The 15,472-nt window shown below is 40.1% G+C and overlaps 1 protein-coding gene across 1 annotated transcript; it reads right to left on the bottom strand.

Annotated features, from left to right (window-relative positions):
* Positions 1 to 697: 697 nt before the first annotated feature.
* On the bottom strand, positions 698 to 1,714 carry LOC120534851 (leukotriene B4 receptor 1-like). Its single transcript, XM_039762364.1, has one exon. The coding sequence runs from the start codon at positions 1,712 to 1,714 to the stop codon at positions 698 to 700; it is 1,017 nt and encodes a 338-aa protein (XP_039618298.1).
* Positions 1,715 to 15,472: the final 13,758 nt, after the last annotated feature.

The following is a 15,472-nucleotide window of genomic DNA, read 5'->3' as shown; positions in this document are numbered from 1 at the left end:
CTCCACTCAGACGGCCTTTGGATGATGAGGCGCAGCAGCAAAAACACTCACTGCCGCAACGTTTGCAATCTCTTTAGCGATGTTTACTTTAAAAAGTAATTAGTTACTCCTGGCAATAATGCGGCTCACTAAGTACGAATCACGCTGAGGTAAATAATGTCCACTATCTGAATGATCTTTTTTTTTCTTTCGTGAAAAGCAGCTGGAGGTAGATTCTTATATTAATATAATTCTGTAACTAAACTCTCCAGACTGGCACATAACACTTATGGGAGACACTAGTAACGAGTAGGTTAAAATAGGTACAGTGAAATGAATGCTCTTCGTGGGAGTAAATGTCGCGGCTATTAAACGCCGCGCGGTTTGTTAATTATTCTTAATTTCAAGTAGGTGAAGACGATGTGGTAACAGTTATTAAGTAACAAAGATCGTGCCTTCTTTTAACAACTGTCTGCGCTGAAACTCAGTAGACGAGAATCAACTGAATTGTACTGAAACAGAAATGAAAGCCTTTACGGTCAGAAATAACTAGCGGCTCGCTTTTGTCGTACATTCGTAAATGACAGGTTAGATATGAATCCAAAAGTTTGTCAGTTTCATGAAAAATTACTTGAAACACTCCGTTTGCCTTGCTAGGCGCGCACAGGTGATGTACACTAGACGAACCCTCCAAGCCTCACGCTTTCTATCGGCCGCTTCAGCTGTTGGAGGAGTCTGCACGCCTGACTGCAGCTTTGCGCGACTCCTCACTGCCAATCTGAGATGGCAAGTCCTCTCTGAGTTGCGACCAGCACGATTGACATAACTGTTTCCACGTCGACTGATCATGTGTGTCCTTTCTTGGTCTAATGGTAGTAAACGCGTATATAAAGGGATTCAAGCAACTGTTGATGAAAGTCAAAGCGCCAGCAGCATTTACCCAGACGCTGGGGATGTGCAGCTCCTCGCTGTTGCTAAGTCGAAGCATAGCGCCCACTTTCACCAAGTTAACCAGATGGTAAGGGAACCAAAAGATGAAAAAGGTGAATACAATCCATGCTGTGAGTCTCGTCAGCCGCCTTCTCCACAAGAAGCCCCGCTCAGTGATGCGTTTCGAGATGAGACAGTAGGAGATCGCTATAACGAGGAACGGGATGACGAAGCCCAGCAGAGTCTCCAGTAACAGGAGTGCAACTTCATGCGCTCTGGACGTGTACGCTGAGGCGATGCAGCTAAAACGTCCGTCCCGCAGCATTACGCTGCGAGGTTCAAGGACTGGCACTGTTAGCAAGGCGGAGGCACACCACAGTCCAGCCAGCAGACAGCCACTTTGCCTGTTGCCAAGTTTAACTCCTTTTGATTTCCATCTCCAGAGGGGTGCTAGCACCAGAACGCAGCGATGAAGGCTCAGCATCAACACCGAGAAGATGCTGGCGTACATGGAGCAATACACAACGAAGGACAAGATCTTGCACCCTAGCCAGCCGTAAATCCAGGAGTCCACCAGAGCATAGATCCAGAAAGGCAGGACGAGGAGCGCTAAGAGATCGGTGACGGCCAGGTTGGCGATCAGCCTCAGGGTGAAAGTCAGGCGCTTTGTCTGCGAAAGGATCACCCCGATGACCAGTGCGTTTCCAGGGGCGCCCACCAGAAAGCAGAACCCCAAAATGATACTAGGCAGCATGTGGTTAGTGGTCTCATTCGAGACATGGGTATCATTGAGCGAGACGTACATTGTGTCAGGCTTCTGAGAAATGAGAGCTGTGGGCGGCGGACTCGCCTGTTAAGGAGAGGAAAAAAAACCAACACGATCCTCTGCAGGTTTCCGTACTATACAGTGGGTTAGCCTCATTTAAAAAAAAACACATAAAAACGACTTGCGAATGGCTTCCGACTGCGGGACTGGTTGCCAAAAATATCAGTAGTTTTTTTTTCTGTGTGTAAAATGAAAAATAAAAAGGAAGAAGCCAGCAGTATACGTGACATTAAAACTTCCGACGATCCCAAGCAGCTTTGATAGGAAGAGGCATTGAGTGTTTGTTAGAAGATTTTACATACAATTGTGCTTCAGTAATAATCCCTAATAATTCTAAACACTGCACAAACCTATATATGTTAGATAGGGTTAGAATCGAAACCACCTGAGAAAGTAAGACACCCACAAACAAAAATAAAGGTGCCAAACCGTTTTTGGTTCCCAAAAGACCCATCTACATGAACGTTCCGGGAAGAACCTCAATTTATTCAGTTCTGTAAGTACAGTAAATAACCATGAGAAGATGGTAACATATTTAATAGCACTTCCAAAGTTAGTGTCCTGCAGCCCAACATAATTAAAGATTTCATTTTTATACATATTAGGAAGTTTTTCAAAGCACAAAGAACCAACTTCATATACAAAGAACGCTTCCTAGAATTAAATAGTGCTTTGTCAAGCAATTGGTCTAAAAGGAGCCACACAACCCATTAAAGAACCATAAAGTACCATTAATGAACCATTTAAGAGTTTATGCGCATTTACAGTAAGAGATTGAACCATTGTCCACAATTTCATTCATATGTAGTGAAATAAGGTTAACTTGGATTGATTAAAGAAAAAAATGTGTTCACAACTAAAAAAAGTTTAATAAATAATGTGTAATTTAAATTTAATGAAAGGGTTTTAGTTACTTGAATTCTACACTAAAATATCTTACCTATATGTTTTCTGAACAAATTAATAATAATACATTTGGTGCCTTTTTTAGCACTCGAGGTCACCTTACAAAGTATTAAACTACAGTAATAAAGATAACAGCAAATAGAACAATAGAATCAAAAAGCAATAAGGGTACAAAAGCAGTAATAAACATAAAAGGTAGCCGGCTGTAACTGTGCAAAATCATAGTTGGTAAGCCAGTTTGAAAAAATCTGTTTTGAGAGCAGTTTGAAATTGTGTCATTGAGTCCAGTTGACAAATGTGAGAGGGAAGAGAATCCCAGAGAGAAGGGCCACTAAAAGAGAACGCTCTGGCTGCTATAAAACAGAGTTTGATGAGTGGTACAGAAAGTAAAACTGCAGATGAGGATCTGAGGAGGAGGTAGACAGGAGCAAGACTGTGGAGAGCTTTAAATGTTAAGAGCAGTATTTTGAATTGTATTCGATAATAGACAATGAGCCAGCGGATTTGGGAGAGAATATGTTCAGTGGACTTAGAACTATCCTAGCAGCAGAGCTTTGTATAAGTTGCAAGTGATGGATGTGTTCCTTATGGATGACACTGCAGTTGTGACCCGCTGGGCTGGCTGCATTGAGCAGTTGATCAAAGCTGATCTTCTGGCTAGGACGCTGGATATCTCTCAGTTCACGGTTCTTGAGGCTGATCCTCCAATTTGCTGTGATCCACCCAATCTCACTAAGATTGCACCGGTGGCGGAACAAGCTGAGGGGAGGAAAGGCTGCAGGGATCTGTGGTATCTGGGGTGAACTTCTCCAGGCTGGTGGTGAGGCTGTCCTCCTGGCATTGCAAGCAATCTTTGCTTCCATTTGGGAGACTGGCATCATCTCAACTGACTGGAAAACGGGACTTGTCGTCCCTATCTGGAAAGGGAAGGGTGATCACATGGATTGCAGCATCTACAGGGAGAAAACACTGCTCTCAGTGCCAGGTAAGGTCCTTGCTAGGGTCATCCTCAATAGGATCCATGATCGCTTGCTCACCTACCAGCCACCAGAACAGTCTGGTGTTACACCTAAGAAGTCTACCATCGACCTCATCTTGGCACTGAGGGTTCTCAGAGCGCAAACACAAATATTGAGTTTCTTTATAGTCTTTGTAAATTTTCATAAAGTGTTCGACTCAGCTGATGGAGAGTTCACTGGATCCCCTCAAGGTTGCTGGATCCTGTACACTGGTACTGTGAGTGCTATGCAGAGTGGAGGCAGAACCTCTGTGTTTTTCCCAGTTGATTCTGGGGTTCATCAGGGGTGTGTTTTTGCTCCTACTCTGTTCAATACTTGTATGGAATTGGTGTTGGGCAAGGTTATGGGGTCCAGTGGCTGTGGGCCATCCGTTGGTGAAGAAAGATTCATGGATTTTGACTCTGGGGACGATTCTGTGATCTTTGCAGAGTCAATGGAGGCTCTGATTGTGGCACTCGAGAGACTGACTGAGGAGACTGAGTGTCTGGGCTTGCGAGTGTCCTGGATAAAAATCAAGACCCAGGTCTTTAATGACCTCTTGGGCACAGCCATCAGCAGTGTGTCTGTTTGCGGAGAGAGTGTTGACCTTGTCGAGAGGTTTAATTACCTTGGCAGTGACATTCATCTGAAGTCACTTGAAAGATTGGGAGAGCATGAGGGGTCATAAGGTCACTGGAAAGGGGTGTGTGGCGCTCCTAATATCTATGCAAAAGGACGAAGGTCCAAGTTTTTAGAGTCCTGGTGTTTCCTGTCTTGCTATATGGTTGCGAGACATGAACACTACCCAGTGACCTGAGACAAAGACTGGACTCCTTTGGTATTGTGTCTCTATGGAAAATCCTTGGGTACCATTGGTTTAACTTTGTGTCAAATGAGCAGTTGCTCATGGAGTCCCGAATAAGGCACATTACCTGCATTGTGAAGGAGCGTCAATTACAACACTACGGCCATGTGCTGTGTTTCCCAGAAGGTGATCCGGCTCATAAGATCCTCATTATTGGGGACCTGAGTGGCTGGACCAGGCCAAGGGGTCGCCCATGAAACACCTGGCTGCGGCAGATAGAGGGTTATTTCCGGAGGGTGAGACTGGACTGTGTGTCTGCCTTGGGGGGTTGCCAACTGGGATCCCAAGTTGTTTCATCATGTAGTGGGTGTGGCAACAGGCTGTACCAGTGCATGCTCCCCAACTTGACTTGACTTGATGTGTTTTTTATAGATGCCAGATAGAATGGCATTGCAGTAATCTACGAATGAAGTGACTGGCATTAACCAATACTTCAATCGACTTACTTTAAAACTACTCAATCTAATTGTGCAAAGCCACTGTCCATGAGTGAATAAAGTTCATTTAACAAATAATTTTCTATAGTGTACAATGCCCCTAAGCATCAGGTCCTCTGGTGCCCCCCACCCATATGCACACCTACACACAGAGACAAATCAAATGCAATATATACTCTTAGAAATAAAAGTGCAGGTTCTTCAGACAAATGCATAGGGGAACCATTTTTGGTTTCAGAAAGAATCTTTATATTTATTTAAATCTTTAACAGACTAATGTAAATAACCATGGTTAACAGATTTTTCAAATACCAGTAGGTTCCTGATATAAAAAAAATGATTCTTGCCACATACAGTAATACAGGTTAAGCTCAGGTTTTCTTGATCTTTTAGTATAAATCCTGACAGGCATCAATATATATATATATATATATATATATGAACCCCAGCAGATTTAAATTGTTCTTAGTAACCGCTCAGCCAGTCTTTTAAAGAGCGGACTGCATGTCAAAACATTTAATGACCCAGCAAAAATACTTTCAGCGATACCTGCCATTTGCATCTGTTTTCTTAAACTCCGAATTAAGGTCAGTAGGACTGAGTCGCTATAAGAATCTCTAGTCAATCACAATTGTTAATGATTTGTGAATCAATGTTTAATTGTTCCTTCCAGTACACACACAATTTAGAAAATAGGCAAACCACAGCATATTTTTTTTTTCAAATTATTACATTCCGCTTTTTCAGAATTTCATTGAAGTTCCTTGTACCCAAAACGTGGAATCAAACAAATAAAATAAAACGTATATAGGCCAAATCCGGTCAGGGCAGGCAGTGGGATAAAATGTGAAAAAAGCACAACAAGAATCAGGGACATTAAATAATAAATAACTATAATTCCATTCCTAAATTTAAAAAAAAAAATGAAACGCTGCAACTTAGTTACGAGTTAAATTTGTCTTCGAGCGCCGCTGAATGTCACGCTGCGCGTGGTGTTGCTGAAGGCTGCCGAGTGGGCTGCACATTAAGAAAGCCACACGTTTCTTTGAAAAGGACAATAAATAAATAAGACTTATACATAAAACATTTCCCTGGTAATGTATTTTTTACAACCAAATCTTTATAAAAAATTAAATAAGATTAGTGAGCAAAGAGAGAAACCGTTTAGTAATTAGTAAGAACAAAACCAACCTTCCCTCTCCCGCTTGTTTAACTGATAACAGTAAAAATAAATAATAAATACACTTTCATGAGTAAGACTTTTCGTATCGAACTTCTTGATGCTGTTTAGAGGAGGAACTACAGATTACAATCCATGAGAGGCGTGCCTTCATTTGCCGGTTATCTTCTTCTTAATTAATAAACACTGAAGAAGTCAATAAATGCTTGGACACTGTACATATCAACTGGACTGAAGAAACTTCACACTTCTTAATAATTGTGGGTCTTAAGTGAGAATTCAATGAGCTGCGTGGTTCCTCGTGGAACCATTGCTTTAAAAGATCCATTTCATCTTCTGGGAAAGGTTCTTTGAATACGAAATTGTTTCTCTAGGACAAAACAGAAATATCTAGCGGGCTACTTAGCAGGATGCTAACACATGAAGAAAACTTGAACTTACATGGCACATTGTGCGCAGCAAATATCCTAAGAATCACGAACCCTTTGGTGTTTCACAACTCTGATACCACCTGTACGTGGTTATTTATGGAGCCCGTCACTACAAAGGTTAGATGGGTCTCTTGGAAAGCAAAAATGATTCTTCTATATGCCCTATAGTGCACCGCACGGGAGAATCTATTTGGCAGCTTTATTTTTAAGAGTGCAACACAAAAAAGTGTTTGCGTTCCCATGTTCTTTGGAGACATTTTCAGGCTGTTAAACCAGAAAAAAAAAACCTGAGCAAAGAAGCGAAAATCAAAGGGTGGCATTACTTGAGTAACTGCAGCACGAGTTGAAATTGTTGGTATTCCTGGTACGATATTCCCTTGACATTTTTGTTTGATGCATGAAACCGACTTATGAAGCACCCTAAAATGTTCTAATAAACCGATTTAATTTACATGTAGATTACAAAAGGGTTACAAGACTTTACATAATGTACACTGTTAAAAATGCACTAAGTATAAACGTGCGGAGAAAAGACCAAATCGAGCGATTTGCGATGTCAGTGATATCCAGGGTTTTTTTGTGCGGGTAAAGTGTTCAAGTGAAGCGGACCGTAGGTTGAGAACTCCTGTAACAAGAGGACACCTGTCGATGTCATTGTCTGAGTAGGATGCACAGTAAGCCGGTGCTTAGGATGTCAACCCCTGCGTTGAAACGTCGGCTATTTATTTCCAAAATTAAGTTAATTACATGAAATGGCATGTTTCATTTTAATTAAACCGGCGAATGTATGTAAGAAGCAATCTGCTGTAGATGCTTATGAAACCCGAAGCCGTTATTTCGTGCTTAGGCTTTTTTGGTGCCGGTGTCCTTCCCGACAATCTCCCGATTGCCCACATGGTTAATCCTCCCGTGACCATCCATCTTATTTTAGAACCCTCTCTCAACAAATCGTGGACGACAGCAGTCTAACTACACCTGCAGCATCATCGGAAGGAGCCAAACCCAGACAGGTTGCCAGAGAATCACAAGGCACAGAGAAGCACATCCACATTCAATCAAAAGTGACCAGTTAACCTAACGTGTATGTCTTCAGGGAATGAGAAGAAAACCTAAGAACCAAAATAAATTGATTCAAAAATTAAATAAATACATACACGCGCAGGAAGAAGACTTAAACTCCACGCTGACAGTGCAGCTCCAGGATCAAGAATTCAAACCCTGCCTGAAAGAGTTTTGCGGCCTCAGTGCACAAACAGCACGAACAGGGCGTGCTCTCCTTAGCATGCGCTGAAGTGTCACTGAAGTTTACCCTTCTTTGAATAACGACCTCTCTCCAGCCAACATGCGGAATGCTACAGCGATTTAATGAAATGACTAATTTCATGAAATAACCTGTGTTTCGGAAAATGGAGCAACTGAAAAAGCGGCTTATGCAATATTCCTGTTCATAACTGAATGTCAAACATATTTGAATATGCAAAGCAAAATCGCCAGTTTTGTAATCACTCTTAGAGTTAAAATAACCATTAAAAAGTACGGAGAGTGTTAATTAATTAATAGCCTTTAAGTGTTAATTTAATACTGACGAATTTACTGTATATAAATCTGATATTGAATCAAACTTTAAAAATCCTGCCCGATATAACAACTCTCCGAATGACTCTGTGCAGAAATGCCGGTTTGTCATTTGACTTCGGGGTGTTTTAAAACTTTTATTGTCATCACTGAAGCAGACCGGCCCAGTGACTCACTATCTGTTTTTCCCTATCTAGTCTGCTTTGCTTTTTAATTTCTAATTTGTCTAATTTAATTTAACGTTTGCCCGTGCAAAGGAAGAGAATTCTCAAAATCAGACCCGGAGAGCTATAGTGGTTGCAGGTTTCCGTTCCAAGCCATTTTCTCAATTAAATGTCAGTTACTGCTGCTGAGGCAAATTATTACTCAAGTAATATGTTTTGTGCTTCGTTTCAATTAACCCTAACATAATTTCTTCTTTAATATTAAATTAATGTATTTACCGTGTTAATCTACTTATTTTCTTAACTAGCTGTCAATAAACCGTGAGAGGCAGTTGACAGAGACAGAGTCCCTACATTGATGGATTTAAGGCCAGAAGTCCACATGACCGTCATCATCAAGTTCTTCCATGAGAACCCTGAATACTATGAGGACTGATTGAGGTCATTTATGTTAGGTAGAATGCCCAGAGTGGGCTGAGCGGTCTCTTGGCCTGGAACCCCTGCAGATTTTATTTTTTTCTCCAACCATCTGGAGTTTTTTTTTCTGTCCTCCCTGTCCATCGGACCTTACATTTTTTCTGTGTTAACTAATGTTCACTTATTCTAATTTATATTTATTTTGTGTTTTTTTCTCTTTCTTCATTATGTAAAGCACTTTGAGCTTCATAATTTGTATGAAAATGTGCTATATAAATAAATATTGTTGTTGTTGTTTATCTTAATTATTAATTCTTAATTTAAAGAAATACTCCACCCAAAAATGATTTTTAAGATGTTTGTAATAATGACCGAGAATAAATTGTAATCTCTTGTATTCATGATGAACAGGGATAACAAAGCTTCTGATAGAACACAATCCTGTGTCCGAAAACAGCAAACAAATCAAAAATTTCTATAAAAAATCTTACATTATACTCCGGTCGAATAATCAATCACACCCGTCGTATGTTCACACAACTACTCAAACATATGTATTTTCAGTAAAATATTTACTTTTGTACTAAACGGACGGATTGAATGACAAAGGAAAACAGAAGTGTTTTGATGAACCCCCTACCCATTCTAGTGGTGGGCTCCGGGAGGTAGGGGGTGGTTTTGGATTCACCACCGTCCGTTTAGTACACAAGTACCAAATATTTTAAGTAAGTTACTTTGGGAGAACGATCTTATCAACTGAAACTTAACGCTCTCCCACAAAAGAACATTTGAATTGTAGTCCTGTCTTCCATTGTTACATTTATAATCAAATCCACAAGTGGAGTATTTTTAGGATTATTTAGCGACAGGATGTGAAACTACAGGAGTGAATAAACCATCCACTAGTTGAAGCATCTCTAATTTGCTAAGATCCGATGCGCATTTTCTTCTTGAAGATTTCACTTGCTTGTCTGCTTCTTTTAATTTTTAGTTGTATGCCTTCTCTCCGTGAACGCCGCGCCGTCAATGTCACGTGCTACAAGGCGGGACTTGTGACCAACGAATGAGACTTCAATTCAAACGCTCGGTCACTTGTGTTTATGCCTGTTCCATTTTAGTTCAAAAGAGCGTTTTCTAGAAGTGTTTTATTTAATAATATTTTACTAGCCAACCCGTGGTGTACCATACGCCGCATAATCAGGACGTTTTTTTTTAATGATTTTTAAGCACAGGGAGAAAATTAACATATAGCCTTTCTATATATAATCCACCAAGACACCCGACCACGGTAGTAGCGAGGTGGGAGGGGGGTGTGAACAAAGTGCAGGAGCATCTAAGAAGACGCATGTTTGTCGCGGATGCAAATTGCTGTATGTAGCGTGTAAAACAGTTTGCTATGGTGCACGCGGTCGTGCGTCGTAACCGAAAACTCGGTTTTTAAAGACTGCTTACTTCATTGTGTTTTAACCTCAGTTGTAAAGGAATGTTTTAAGGATCCCATGGAATACCTCTCGCAAACCATTTTACACGCTGCATATGGCGATTCATCTTCGCGAGAAACACGCCTCTATGAACAGTCAACGTGGCTTGGAGTAGCATGTGGCCTCTACGACAGACGAATATAAATGACGCAGTTTTGTCTGTGTCGTCGCGTCCGAGTTGGTGGGTGTGGCTCTGCGAGTTGTCATCGTATGCAATGGTCTTGGAGTTGGTGGGCGTGGCTCCATCCTGCGTGCGCCATAGGTGTCTTACTTGTCGGCGGCTTAGTGAATCCACGCCCCTTCCGGCGTGCTTTCCTCCATGGGTGTCTTGCCTTAGTGAATTATATATACAGGTGCCGGTCATAAAATTAGAATATCATGACAAAGTTGATTTATTTCAGTAATTCCGTTCAAAAAGTGAAACTTGTATATTAGATTCATTCATTACACACAGACTGAGGTATTTCAAATGTTTATTTCTTTTAATTTTGATGATTATAACTGACAACTAATGAAAGTCCCAAATTCAGCATCTCGGAAAATTAGAATATAAATTAAGACCAATGCAAAAAAAGGATTTTTAGAAATGTTGGCCAACTGAAAGGTATGAACATGAAAAGTATGAGCATGTACAGCACTCAATATTTAGTGCGTAATATTTAGTGCGTAATATTTAGTTGGGGTCCATTATTTTATGACCGGCTACTGTATAGACTAGTCATGTGCGGCCCAACTACGTTGCGCTTGTTAAAGTTGTCTGTGAAGGGCTCCCTGTTTAAATGCGGCTGCCAGTCGTGAACTGTTCCCTTTGTCGCACAGCATTATGATTTTTTTATAAGGGAAACAAAATTACAAAAGAAAACCCTTGGTTATTGATTCGATAGGAACGGCCTACTCGGAATCACTGTCCGAATAGTAATTATGTGGTGGTGTAGGAGCATTTCTGCTTCTGTCCGTTCACAGTCCGTCTCGTTTTCACGATGCTGTCGCTTCCCCTCACAATCTCTTCTCAACCTTTCTCCAATCTCGCAGGTTGCTTTGTGGCAATCCAAAGAGTAAGGCAATATACACGGAGCAATGGTTATAAAAGGAGGACACATAGATATCCAGGCTCTTTAAAGCTTAAATAGGGATCACTTCACTGACAAGTGAGCAAGCCGCGGTACAACTGTGAGATGCGCAGCACTCGCCGGCTACAATGTAACAATAATAATTTCTGGTACGTGCTATTACGTTGTCATTTATTTTACCCACTGTCTTTCTTTCATTCATATGTTACATAGGCACGTACCTTTTATCTTCGGCAATCTCATTCTCTAACCAGGCCTCAGGAGCTAACCAGCTTAACACTGTCCACCACCCCTTTCGTTATTCCGGCACATTGTTGACATCCGTGAGTAACAACAACATACTAAACTGGAAGGTGGTCTATGCATGCATGGAATTCGCGGACAAACAAAGATCAAGATCTAAATGAAGATGTCTTTAGTTAATTTAAAGCACAACAATTTGTTTAGTTTGAATATCTGTGTTTTGAGGTGTGACTGGCGTACTACAGTCTTCAGTAGTATAAGCCTGGAGGAGATTCTTAATGCAATGCCTATGTTTTAGCTGTCTCTCTACTGCCATCTAGTGCTTCTTCTTCTAATTCATTCCCGGACAAACAAAGATCAAGATCCAAATGAAGATTATATATAGAGATGTCAAAGCACCCTTTGACCTTACAAGTTCTCTTCCATATTTTTGAAAAATCAGTGGGTAAGTCCATCAGTTCATTCACTAACTTCACCTGCTTAATCCAATTGTAGTGTCACAGCAGCAGGCAGCTGTCCTGGCAGCATCATGTGTAAAGCAGGAACATAACTCTGTCAGTCCATAATCCATCATTCTGTCCATCTGTTATTGAATTTGATTAATTTATCTGAGATCCTGGTGTCCATATTATAGTTTTGGGCAGGAGACAGTTGTGGATGAGGTGCCATTTCATTGAAGGGTCCACTACCTATCACTCACTCAAACAGGAGCAGTTTAGCATCTCCAGTTACCGTCACACTGCATCTGGGCTGAGGGAGGAAAAGTGAAGCATCCAGAAAGAAATCTGCATGGATACATGGAGATCATGCAAATTTTATACAGGAAGCAATGACTTTGTAATTTGAATTTGAGTGTTAATGGGGTTTGTTTCCTGCCTTGCTCCCTGTGTTGGCTGGGATTGGCTCCAGGAGACCCCCGTGACCCTGTTGTTAGGATATAGCGGGTTGGATAATGGATGGATATTCATGGGTGATGAGGAAAAGCAGGCCAAAGGTACAATGTCACATTTGGATGATTCTGATCCAAATTTTGCATGAAAAATATGTTGAATGTATTTGTTAAATAGAAAAACAAATATGTTTTAGTCTCAGTTTGCTATGGCCATGGAAAGCAGATAAAGGAAATGAAGTGACTGTGTCAACATTTGGGTTTTCTTTATTAGGAGCCATTGAGGGACAGAGATTTTTCTACATAGTAGTGGATTTTATTTTATTAACTTTATTATATTTTGTTATACTTTATGTATTTGTCACATAATATTTTATTATATTTTACTTTATTATATTTTGAAGTGAGAGCCCTGTCTGTCTGAAGTTGAAGTCTGACTCATTTTTGGTCATTGTTGTCAGTTTTACGTAATGTTTGATATTTTACATAATGTTTGATTGAATTATTTTTGATCATGTCTTGTGTTTTATTACTATATTCTTCTTTGCAAAGTACTTTAAGCTGTTTTATGTATAAAAGTTGCTATATATGTGTAAATAGTTATTATTACTCCATTATGCTTTGATGGCCTAGTAACTGCTGCTGAAAATGTTTGCTTTTCCTTTTAATTTCTCCACATCCACTGAAAGCTAATTGAAGTGGATGTGGAGAAATCTTAGTCTTTCCAAAGACTTCATTTTTACTTTGTCCTTTGGTAAATCTGGTGCTGACATTATAATCCGAAGGAGGCCATTTTTCAGAGTCTAGTTCGACTGTGTCTGTGGCAATAGGCTCACACTTATTATATTTATTAACTCATCAGTGGTGATGTATAGTAAGAGAGCTGAAATTCTTTGTTACTGTACTTGAGTATGTTTACTTGAGTTTAACATTTTTTGCCGCTTTCACTTTTATTCAAGTACATGTCCAAATGCAAATGGTTACTTTTACTCTGATATAATTTGCTAGACACATTCATTACTTCAATGTTAAGCCAGAAAGCAAATGAGCTATGGGCTTTCCACAATTTAAGAACACAAGAACATAAGAAATTTGACAAATGAGAGGAGACCATTCAGTCCATCAAGCCAGTTTGTTTAGCTAATTGCTAAGCTGTCCCCATATCTCATCCAGGTTTTTCTTAAAGGTTGTGAAGGTTTCTGCTTCAGCTACATGTCTCCATAGTTTGTTCCCGAATCCCACAACTGTTTTGTAAATAAGTGTGTGCTTCGTGGGTTTGGTTTTAAATTTCCTTCCCCTTAATTTTCACTGATATCCTCGAGTACGTGATTCACCCTTAAGCCAAAAGAATGCTTTTGGATCAACTTTATCAATGACTTTGAGGATTTTAAATGCCTGGATTAAGTCCCCACACAGACTCCTGTGCTTGAGTCTAAACAGGTTTAATTCTCTGAGTCTGTCAGAGTAAGACTTGTCCTTATGTCCTGGGACGCACCTTCTTGTACAGTAATGACCAGAACTGCACACAACACTCCAGATGTGGTCTTATCAGTGCATTATGTAGTTTGAGCATAATGTTCCTTGATTTAAACTCAACAGTTTTTATGATATAACCTAACATTTTATTTGCCTTTTTAATTGCTTATGTGCATTGCTTAGTCAATGAAAATGTTACATCAACATAAAGCCCTAAATCCTTTTCAGAGATTGCTTTCTGTATGACATTATCTCCCATCTTGTATTTACAGTATAATGCCCACATGTAGCACTTTGCACTTTTCTACGTTAAACTGCATTTTCCAGGTGTTCACCCGGTTCTGAAGCTTTTCCAGGTCATTTTTAATTCTTTTTGCTGCCTCCTTCATGTCTGCCATCCTTCTAATTTTAGTGTCATCTGTGAATTTGTTTAATAACTATGCCAGAATCAATGCCATTAATATTAATCAGGAAAAGTAATGGTCCAAGAAAAGATCCCTGAGGGACTCCACTGATGACCTTGCTCCATGTGGAGCATTTTCCTCTTATCTGTAGTCCTATCTCTACTCTTAACAAACACTTTAGGACAATTAGCACATACCAAAACTCTGGGACGATTTTCAGATGTGTGCTGCTGATGCTAACACTCGGTCATCTATGCAGGCATTTCAGGTACATTTCACCTCAGGCAGCAGACTGCAGGACAGGGTGGGGCAGGACTTTGGTGACAAGCAGTCACGTCTCAGTCTACTTTTCTTGTCCACTTGGGTCTTCTCAGAACTGATGGTGAGTTCAGTTGCTGTTCTCGGTGACGTTTGCCAAACAGTGTGGCTGATCTGCAGGCTGCAGTGAGGTAGTTTGTGCGTTCACCTGCTCACCCTGTCTCATGTGTTGCTCACTTTTTCCTGGGCATTAAAGCTTCAAAAACACATCATGAACTACTTAGAAAAGCATCAGAAAAAACAAAATGCCATTTCATTGCAATGTGAAAGTATAAGTGATAAAGTTTAGGCAAAGCACTTTATTAAATATTTAATGTGGGGTATGCCTTGTTAGGGTTTGTTTTGATAACTAATGTTAATGTTAAACCAATTCTGACCAATTCATTTTCATGTAATTCAGTGTTATTTGAACAAAAATTGTTGTCACGTTTGGGACCATGGATCACTTAAAATGTTTTCCATTTAAATGTTATTGCATGTTTGTGTTAAGAAAATGTACTTAACAAGGGTCTTGTCAGCAATAGATTAGCCCTTTCTTAAAGCGGATAAAGACTGCATGCCTCTCCTGTTAGTGTCTTCTTTAAGATGTCTACTCATTCTGCATGCCAGTGCTTCATGTTGATGTTACATGGCTCATGAATTAGCAAATGCACTACAACACATACAAAGAGGATAACTTGAATTATGTTAGGTTTGTAAGAACTTTTTTTGACTATACATAAAACAGAGATAAATCCTACATGTACCTGCACTTTTGATATATTTTTAGATACTGAAGTACATTTAACATCAGATACTTTAAAACTTCCACTTGAGTGGTTTTCTCAGGGGAAAGTTTTACTTTTGCTTCAGTCACTTTCCATAAGGGGATCTCTCTGCTTTT

The sequence above is a fragment of the Polypterus senegalus genome, chromosome 9, assembly GCF_016835505.1.
Source record: "Polypterus senegalus isolate Bchr_013 chromosome 9, ASM1683550v1, whole genome shotgun sequence".
In the NCBI taxonomy this organism is placed as follows: Eukaryota; Metazoa; Chordata; class Cladistia; order Polypteriformes; family Polypteridae; genus Polypterus; species Polypterus senegalus.
This window is presented reverse-complemented; position numbering and strand designations above follow the sequence as displayed.

Coding starts and splice junctions, on each gene's coding strand:
- LOC120534851 (XM_039762364.1), bottom strand. CDS start 1,714: ATGTACGTCTCGCTCAATGATACCCATGTCTCGAATGAGACCACTAAC.